The following is a 10,202-nucleotide window of genomic DNA, read 5'->3' as shown; positions in this document are numbered from 1 at the left end:
CCCATCTCTGCAAGGCCCACCTCTGAGCAAGGTCTCAGAGCCAAGGCCTCCTCCTCCAGGATCCCCACCCATCTTGCTCCCTTGCCTTCACACCAACACGCCATCCTGTCCGCAGCCCCTCTGGCTCCCGACAATCACTTTACTCAGGTCCCTGTCCACCCAGCTCCTCTGCCAGAATGCCGGCTCCGCCAGAGGGAGGGCTGGGCTGTCCTGGTCACTCAACCTCTAGAGCAGTGTCCGGCACACAGTAGGTGCTCAGGAGAGAATGAACGACTTGATGACACTTTGAGGTTTCTGAATTCAGAGAGAATAGGAATCTTAGTCTGTTAACAAGGAAATTTCCTCCCAGCTCTGTAGGAGAACCTGTTGGTTTCCTGCTCCTCTCAGCTGAACCAGGTGAGAGCTGGGTCTGTCCGTTTGTTCTGGGCGGCCCCGGCCCAGCACGTGCACAGGGGGCAACAGTGGCTTTGCGCCTTTCAGAACAGGGACAGTTTCACTTGGGGGCGTTGTCAGACCACAGCAGTCCAGAGGTCCTGGCCTGGAATAGGCGCTCTTAAGGAGGAAGGGGCATTCTTGGGGCACTTTTGTTTTTCAGGCATTAGGGAGGACGGCGGCGGGAAGAGCCTCCAAGCCACTTCCCAGCCCCCTCCAAAGGCCTGTGGTCCCCGCTGTCACCCGAGTGGCCGCATCCGGTGGGGGCGCTGCAGGGGAGGGCGAAGGGGCGCGCATTCCTGGGGTCGCGGAGGTGCGTACAACCCGGGGATGGCCGGGCTCCTGGCTGGCAACATCCGATCCGGACTTACCCATGGCGAGCAGGGCTCGGTGGCGTGGGCCGCCAGCCCGCCCGCAGCGCCGCCGCCACGTCGGCGAGCCGAGGCCCCCTGCGCCTAGAGGCGGAACCGAGGGGAGCCCGGGACCGCCCCCGGCCCGCCAGGACCTCCCCTGGCCAGCCTGGTTCTGGCAGAGTTCCTCCAGGCCCGCTCTCCTCTCCGGGTCCCCCAGCGGTAGTTCTCCGGGGTAAGGCCCCCACGCACCGCCTTCCCCTGGCCTCTTCAGAGGGAGATTTCTCCAATCACTGCGGCCCACACTTGTCTGGCCTCCACAGCATGAGTACACACGCATCTACACTGACCGACACTCACACGACCCACTTGAGCTGTCCAAACGCCACTCCCCCCAATGCATTATCCATTCAATCATTCCACTCTTAGTTTGGGACGCTCATGGTGAGCCTGGTACTGGAAGGCTTGGGGTCGGCTGGAGAACACGACAGGGTGCAGTGAACATGCTAGTGGGCATGGGGGAGGGTGAAAAATAAAAAGCTGAAGGTGTCAGAGAAACGCCTAGTGGTAAAAGCAGGCAGGGACTGAGCTGGGGTGGCCAGGGAGGCCCAGGGGGCCGCTTAGGCTGAGTCTGGCTGAGCACAGATGTCAGAGCTGAGATCTGAGATCTGAGCGGACAGGCAGAGGGGACAGCCGGCCAAAGGCTCTCAGGCAGGATCCAGGTTGCAGGGCATAAAAGACATGAGAAATTAAGGCAGAGGGCCTGGGGCAGAAGTTGACAGGGAGAGTGGAGGGATCTGGGCTGGAGAAAGCCACTAGCTAGGGCCAGATCATTTAAGGCCGTGAGGACAGGATCAGGAAATGTGGGTTTATTTTTGCTAGAAGGGACATGCACTCACCAGAGAGAGAGGCAGAGAGAGAGAGAGAGGGAGAGGAGAAAGCAGCCTTCCTCCATGGGACATGGTCACGCTGCACTCTCTTCTCCTCCATCTCTCCTTCCTTTCGGGATTTTGGGCACTTCCCCATGTAGGTGAGCCTCCAGAGCATCTAGTTTCACTGCTGTGCCCCTGTCTGGGCCGTGTGAAGGTAATTCAATCGCACCACGAGTTTTGGAGGGAACAGTCAAACCATAGCAATAATCTGTAGATGGTATCTGATGGGAAAGAACACGGCGTTTTTTGGCTCTTTGGCTTGCACTGAGTCATGACATGTTGGCCTCTATCTCGTCCAGAGATTAGAGAACCTCTTGCATTTGTTGCTCCCAAAAGAGAGAGGAAAAATTGTAATTGAATGGTGGGGCAGCCATTTTTAAAATGGCTCCCAGTGATCACCTGCTGGTATTCACCAGCTGCCATGTCCTGCCCTTCAGGGTGGATGGGATCTAGCCAGTTACTTCTAACCAATGGGATATAGCAAAAGCAGTGGATGTTGTTTTAGGATTAGGTCATTTCCATCTCACTATCTCTTGATTTCTTACTCATTGACCTACTGTGCTGGGAGCTGCCTATGGAGGCTGTCTGACAAGAATCTATTGAATCACATGCCTAATACCTCAGGGCAATAGCTGGTGAGAAACACGGGCCCTAGATCCACAGCCCATGAGCCAGATCCTGCCACAAATCCACCCCAGCCTAGTGCTGTTACTGGCACATTAAGTTCAGTTGCTTCTACTCTCAGTCAATGAAATGAGAGGCAGAGGCTGGGGAAGGGAGTTAATTTCTGCAACTGGGTTCCAGGGTGACAGTCAGCAAGCACCACCCTGATGTCTCAACCAGCTCAGCAGCTCCTCAGTGTTTATAGATAGAAGATATAAGCACCTACCAATCATTCCTCACTACAGAGGCAAACACTCCCCCCCCCCCAGTTGTCCTGATTCCTGTTTTACTTCAAATCCCCACTCTTGGTTTCTCATCTAACCATCCCTCAAACAGATGTCCCCATGATTCAACACTTGAGATTATTCTCGTTAGAGGCCTTTATAAATTTCAAAATGGCTGTGGTTCTGCTAAACCTTCAGCTGGCCTGCTGCAGTAGTCCCGGCCAGCTAACACCTTGATTTCAACCTTGCAAGAGACTCTGAACTCTTGCTCAGTACTACGCTCTGCTCTATTCTTGATCCTAGAAACCATGAGATGATAAATGTTGCCTTTTAAACCACTAAGTTTGGGGGTAATTTGTTACACAGTGATAAATAACTAATATAGAGTCAGTATCATTATTTGTTATCTTAATCAAGAAAAGGAAATGAATCACCCAAAGGAGGAAGCAGGGACCAGGTTAGTTCTGTGTAGACAGTGGCGGGCTTCTCTGCCTTTTCTAAGACTTGGGGGCCTTGGACCTTTGAACAGTTAAGCTGATAAATCAGTGAGGGTAACATCCGGTTTTACTTAACGCAATCTTAAGGGACTTTGCCGGCCCTTTCCCCCAACTGATACCTGTCTCTGAGAATTGTGAGCCTCTTGTTCACTATCAAGAGAGCCTTGTCATTGGAACCAGCAGATGGCCTAGGGGTTATGTCGCTGGACTCCCACATGGATGAGTGCAGCTTGAATCCCAGACCTGGTGGCTTGAAATTCACGAGGGACGCGTGTGAGTGCATCCAAGAGCCAGGGAGGAGAATGGAGGAGAAGGGATTGCAGCATGGTTGTGGGGTGATTTCTCACTTTCCCTCTCACCATGTATGCTTCTCTCTCTCTCTCTCTCTCTCTCTCCTCTCTCTCTAGTGAGCACATGTGCCCTAAGGCCAAAAAAAAAGAAAAAAGAAAAAAAAAGAAAAAAAAAAGAGAGAGACCCTAGTCATTAATTTGGGGGTCTGTCATGGAAAGAGGAGTCTCCTCAATCCCCAAAACTACCTTTTGTAGGCAGACTCAGAACCCAAGTTGATTTCCTGGGGAGTGACATAGTCAGAATTTAGGGTCGCCAGATAAAATTCAGGACGTCCAGTATTTCTAGTATTTAAGGTGTTTAACAGGGTGTACTCTTTGTTGTCTTTGCTAAGTCAAGCAACCTCGCCAGAATTACTGAACTCTGGAAGCTAACAAGGAAGGTGGGTCAGAAGAGGCAAGATGCCGCTGAGAGACCAGGAAGGCTCCACCTGTGAACGGTGCAGCAGGGAAGGATCCCTAAACCCTGCCAGTGGCAACCCGAAGTGTATCCAGAGCGAGGAGAGGAGCCATGAGGGTTAGGTTAGAGCTAGGGAAAGGGCTGTAGACTGTGAGTGTAGAGTTGACTTTGAAATTAGCGTATCCTTTGAGATTTTAATGACCATTTTTCTCTGACCTCTCTTTCACCATTTATAGCCTTCACTCAGACTTCCCTGCATCCCTTCTTTGCTTAATTTTTGTCTGTTGCTCTTATCGCCATCTGACATAACATATAGTGTTTTAAAAGATAAAAACAAAAATAGCGCTTTATTAAAAATAGCAATATAGGGCCAGCCAAGTGGGATGGTGGTTAAGACAGCTGGATGGCTCATAGGTTTGAGTCCCATATCTGGTAGCTTGAAAAACAGGCTGGGTGCGTGTGCATGCAAGACTTAAATCCTGAGGAGAACAGAAGGGACTGTGGCCTGGTCATTCCTCTGTGGGGGGTGCTTACTCACATTCTCTGTCTCTCTCTGGTGAGTACACATGCCCTCTAACAAATTAAAAATAATAATGATAATGATCATTTTTTTAAAAGAAAGCCACATATGGCACATTAGAGAACATACATATTTGGAACAATACTTAAAGAGACAAAAATTGAGTTATATTTTGATATCTTTCTAGATAAACTTTGATTTCTTTCATTTCTTTCAAAAAGGTCTTATTTTTTAAAAGAATTATTTTATTTAATTTCATTCATTGTCATTATTTTATTTTATTGAAGTTGACCAGAGAGAGACAGAGAGAGAGAGAGAGAGAAGGAAAGTGAGAAAGTAAGCTGCCAGGTCCAGGACTCAAACCGCGATCAGCCATATGGGAGTCCAACTGCCTTAACCATCATGACACCTTCCAGCCCCCGCCACCCCCAAAAGCCTTACTGAAGTGTAACTAACATATAATAAGTGAGATGTATTTAAAGTACACAGTTTGACAAATTTTACATATGTATACACCTATGAGAACCTCATCTCAAGGAACATATTTATTGTCCCTAACACACTATATATCTTATTTATTTATTGTGTATTTCCCACCGAAAGAAAGCTCTGAGTAGGAATCTTTTTTTTAAATCTCTTTTGTTTTCTTCTGTACCCACAGTGCTGTCATTTAGTATAAATATCTAGGACTATGCCTACACAATAGCTGCTCAATAATCATTGTGGAAGGATTTTTTACCTTCCTCTCATTTACCCAAGTAGCTGATTTACAGGACTTCCTGGGTTTTGTTTCTCAACGTCTTTCCTTAAGAAGAATGTAGGGGCTCCAAATTCAGATGGCTGTAGGGCCCACCCAGGTGTTATAAATGAGGGAAGGAAACTGGGTGTAAGGCAATGTGGCATGGTGAGGACTGTGGCAAATTGAAGGCTGTCTGTTCAGAACAGGAGTCAGCAAACTACAGCCAGACACTCACTTTGTCTATTTGCTCGGAATGCAGGCATGTCCGTTCACGTACATATTGTCCATGGCTGCATTTGCACCACAGTCACAGAGCTGAGCGGCTGCAACAGAGATGACAACATGGTCTGCAAAGTCACAAATATTTGTAGTCTGGATCTTTACAGAAAAGGTTTCACAACAATAATGGGGCAGCTGGGTGGAGCGTAGTGGGCTGCTAAATAAGCACGTGGGCCTAGTGCTATCCCCTCTCCCATTAGGAAAATGGTTCACATATTTAAAAAAAAAAAAAAAACTGCTTCAGGCACAGCTGTATCCAGAGTCTGATGATGTCTTCACAACGCTAAAATTCTCTCTCTGCTTCGTCTATGTGAAGTTCCATCTCAGGTAGGTTAACTGGACATCTCCAAACTCACATTCTCACAGTTTACTTTCTCAATTACAGAGAAAGCTTCTCTTTCCAGAGAGCTCCCTCCAAAGTCTCAGCATTGAGACTCATTGGCCAGACCCAGGATGCACAGGCATCTATAAGCCAATACCACCGCTGGGAGTAGCTGAGCTATGCTGATAAACCAAGCCTGATCCACATGGAGGGGGAGGAGTTCATTTACTTATTTAACTCTGTTGAGTACCTATGTGTGCTAGAAACGTATTCTGCCTACTGAGATAAAGACATTAAAGTAGCAAGCAGCGTTTGACAGCCAGCCAGATATGAATTCAGACAGCACTAGCTAATCCTCTGGGTTCAGCTGCCTCTACAATAAAATAAATTCCTTTTTTGTTTAAACTTGTTTTTGTCACTCGCTTTCACCATAGTCATGAATAACGCAAAATGTGACCTGGTGGGGCACACAGTCAGTGCTACACCCCTGACTTGTCCTGGATGTACACTGGCTGACGGCCAGGGCTAACGCCAGCCTCTGGGGCTCTCGCAGGCCCTACCTGCCACCCCAGGACAGACCAGGAGCACAGAAGAAGTAACGCCTATTGGAGACACCCCTCAACCCAAGACTGTCCAGGTCGTGTCTAACTACCCAGCTCCTTTGCCTCATGGGTCCGAGGTGAGTCCTCTACAGTAGCTCCTGTCCCCCAGCAGGACTGAGTTCCAGTCGCCCAGAGTGGAAACCTGCTCACCAGCCCACCTTTTATTGACTGCCTCCTGTCCCTACCTCATTCCTCTCTTGGTATTTCTTGGGATGACAGCCCAAATATAAGCTTGAATCAGTTTCACCATCTGCTTCTGGGAACATCGAAACGAAGAATATCCTGACCAGCCTTAATCCTTCACTTATTGCTTTCTTCTCATGTCTTCTCATTGTCCTGGGAGACGGCCTCCTGTCCCTACCTCATTCCTCTCTTGGTATTTCTTGGGATGACAGCCCAAATATAAGCTTGAATCAGTTTTACCATCTGCTTCTGGGAACATCGAAACGAAGAATATCCTGACCAGCCTTAATCTTACTTCGCTTATCGCTTTCTTCTCATGTCTTCTCATTGTCTTGGGAGACGTGGTCCATTGTTTCATTGCTATCAGGAATACCTGAGACAGGATGAATTGACAAGGAAATAGAGTTTATTCAGCTCACAATTTGGGGGTCTGAAGTTTAGAGGCCAACTTCCGGTGAGGCTGCAATGTGGCCAGCGCTGCTGGATCTTGAGCAGAACAGCTGTCCCTAAGTTTTAGTGTCTCATTCTAATTCCATTTCTTCTGTGCATATACCCCTGGGTCTCAAACATAAGGCCTCAACCCTAATGACATCATCAGAGGCAAAGGCCCCACCCTGGGATACCAAGAAGGAATTAAGTTTTCACTTAAGACCTTTACACAATACAATCAATACAGTCAAGTCCTCCCACCCCCACCAGATACTAGCCAGTCTTCCAGCACCGGGATCATCTCATTTTCTTATTTAGAGGCTTTTGGATCTCCACTCCTACCTCAAACTAACCTGTCCGGTATTTGTAAACAAACAAACAAAAAAAGCTGTCTACTCCACTCGTCCCAACTTTGTCAAGCCAAAAAAAAGAGGAGACAATATTTCAATACAGTTTTTGTTTGTTTTATCATGGTTACACTCTTAGGCAATGTGACCTCTCCTCTTCAGGATGACGCAATGGTATGGGAAAATGGCCAGCTTCTTGCCTAGCTAATAGTGGGGGAGGAAGACACTCATCAGGGAATCACATGACATACAAAAAAGGGGATACGTGACACAAAGGCAGAGGAGAGGTTTGCAGGGACTGGAGCTTACGCAAGTTGGATTTCCTCTCCTCTGAGAGGTCAGGAAGGACTTCCCTGAGGAAGGGACACTTGGGGTGAGAATGGGAGGACGCCTACATGGGTCTAGACAACAGAGGGGTGGGAAGGGCATGTCTGGCAGAGGAAATTGCAGGTGCAAAGGTCTTGTGGCAAGAGGGAGCATGGCAGGAGATCAAGAGAAAGTAAATGGGAGGTGGGTCTGGAGAACACTCAGGGGTCCTAGACGGGGTCATTGGGTCTCTTCCCTAAGGCAGTAGAGAACCAGTGAAGGCTTTGAAACTGAGGTTCCTGACTATGGTCAGAACAGCAACCCTGGTTCTAGCTGACTACGTCTGCACTGTAGATTTTAAAAGCAGGGGGGTTCTGACGAATTTGTTAACCATAGAGATGGCTGTGTGGACACTAACAGTTATGATAATGAAGCCACAAACTTGGGAAATAGGGCGTTATAAATAGAATTGGTTCTGGGTGAGCTTTGAATAGTCTGGCCTGATGAAAGTTGCTGGAAACCACATGATGGCAACATAAAGGGTCTGATGTTTGAAAAGGTGACCTGCCCTGTGTATGAATGAAGCCCAGGGACCGCAGGGCCAAAGGAGAGAGTGTGGTGTCATGGCAACCCTCAGTCCAAAGGGCCTTTCTTTAGTATTTCAAATAGGGCCCCGATGACTGGAGGTGAAGAAAGCAAATGAGCACATGAAGAGTGTCTGCTCTTCACTGGGCACTCTCATGACCAGCATCTGCAGTCTACTCACTTCGGGTGACACTTGGGGCTGCCTCTGCAGTGGCTATACCAGCTCTCTTCTTTCTTGCTTATATCGACAGACTGAAGGTGCTGGACCCTCACCTTTCTGGCTCCCTCTGCAGCTAAGCCACACGTAACAGCCAGTCATGGCCAATATCCTGCAGGGGAAATCTGATGGGAAGGGGGATGGTCTTTCAACAAATGTTTTTCTCCCAAATAAAGAGAGGTATACAGGCTGTCTGGTGGTCCAGTGATTAAGGGAGTTGGAGCCCATCTGGCCAACCATATGTTCAAATCCTGGCCCTGGCAGCTTGAAACAAAAACAAACAAAAACACACACACCGAGTGTGTACGTACACCCAAAATCCCAAATCTGAAATAGAGGAGGAGGAATTGCAGTGTGACCATGCCCCGTTGGACGGTGCTTTCTCCCACTCTGGCTCCCTCTCTCTGTCTCTCTGTCTCTCTCTGGTGAGTGTAAGCACTCTCCAACAACAAGAAAAGGGACATGTACAGAAGACAGTGCCTCCTTTCTTTAGCCAGGTGTTCTATGTCTTTGTACGAGATGTCACTTTAGTGGCCATTGTGTGACCACAGGCAACAAGCGTAAGAACCAAAACAACTCATTGAGGCTGGTGAGGCACAAGGATGGAGAGATCCCTGTCCCTGGTATCATAAGATGACTAAATGGCATCAGGAACCTCCTGCCTTTTGAAAGTTGGGCAATGGGACCAGCAGTTAGCATAATGGCTATGTCGCTGGACTCCCATGTAGTCTAACAGCTTGAAAAGTACACGAGGCCTGTGTGCATATTCCCCAGATCCCAACAGGATGGAGAAACGGAGGAGAAGGAACTGCTGGTGACCACCTCCGTCAAGCACACGTTGTATCCGGCAAATTTTGAAAAATCTGGAAACTTTATACAATGAAGGTGGCATGGATTGGTGGGGGCGCTAGGCAGTGTTTGATTTTTGTGTGTACCAAATTGTGTACTGATTGTAAGAATATGTTACAACCTGTATTAGCTTTGTAACGAAACAAAGTTTAATTACTCCCACTTCAGAAAGATTAGGTTCTTTCTGTCTTTGCAAAGCTCTCCTTGAGCTCCCTTACGTTCCCAAGCTCACCAGGCCCACTGCCCTGTCTCAACTGTCTGTTTAGTTAGAGGGTTTGTATCCTCTAACCTTATTACTTCCGAATGCACTCAGCAGATGGGAGTTGTTATTATCTTAGCTTTTTAGCCTGACTCCAGCTAGAGCGAGCTCCCGTTCGAGGGGAATTGAGGGACCAAGAGGGGAGGACTTCCAAAATGACTACTAGCGAGGGCCAAGCGTTCCGGGATCCAGCGTCCTGAGAAGCGAAAGAGCATTCAATACCAGTTTCCCGGGAGGAGCCGAAGTTTTCCGGAAAGAGCGGAAAGAGCCGAAGAATTGGCCGGCGGGCCCAAGAGTTGGTCGTGGGAGTCACGGAGGGCTTCCAGAGAGTCGACGAGGGGCGCAAATAAAATCCCCAAAACCAAAAACTGCTTCCCGAGAATTGACGAGCTTCTACGGAGATAGCCGAAGGCCGGGGGCGGGGCCATAAGAGTCGTCCTGAGGGACAGCAAAGGCTTCCACAAGAGCGGAAAGCGGAGGGGGCGGCGTTAGCACATCCGAAAGGTTCCGAAGATTTCCGGAGGGAGCCGAAGCCTCTCCGGCAGTTTCCGGAGAAAGCGGAAAGGCCCGGAGCTGCTGCGCCGAGTCGCCATCATGGCGGCGGCCGGCGCTCCCGCGGCGGAGAAAGGCGAGGAGCAGATGCCGGAGACTGAGGCGCTGGCCGCGGCCCGGGAGCGGAACAGCCGCTTCTTGAGCGGCCTGGAGCTGGTGAAGACAGGG

General features: G+C 49.0%; 2 protein-coding genes across 3 annotated transcripts in view; one reads left to right on the top strand and one right to left on the bottom strand.

Moving 5' to 3' along the window:
* Positions 1 to 830, bottom strand: part of SLC2A10 (solute carrier family 2 member 10) — a 21,107-nt gene extending 20,277 nt beyond the window's left edge. For both annotated transcript variants that reach the window (XM_006158551.2, XM_027775742.1), the window contains exon 1: positions 804 to 830. In XM_006158551.2, the coding sequence (XP_006158613.1) occupies positions 804 to 807 (4 nt within the window). In that variant the 5' untranslated portion in view covers positions 808 to 830. The remainder of the gene's footprint in view (positions 1 to 803) is intronic.
* Positions 831 to 9,973: 9,143 nt separating this feature from the next.
* The window catches only part of TP53RK (TP53 regulating kinase), a gene marked incomplete in the record, with an annotated part of 2,999 nt that continues 2,770 nt past the window's right edge, over positions 9,974 to 10,202 (top strand). Inside the window, 1 exon segment of the mRNA XM_014591602.2 lies at positions 9,974 to 10,196. Within this exon segment, the coding sequence (XP_014447088.1) occupies positions 10,077 to 10,196 (120 nt within the window).

This window comes from Tupaia chinensis, unplaced genomic scaffold (genome assembly GCF_000334495.1).
Source record: "Tupaia chinensis unplaced genomic scaffold, TupChi_1.0 Scaffold000602_1, whole genome shotgun sequence".
NCBI classification, from domain to species: Eukaryota; Metazoa; Chordata; class Mammalia; order Scandentia; family Tupaiidae; genus Tupaia; species Tupaia belangeri.
This window is presented reverse-complemented; position numbering and strand designations above follow the sequence as displayed.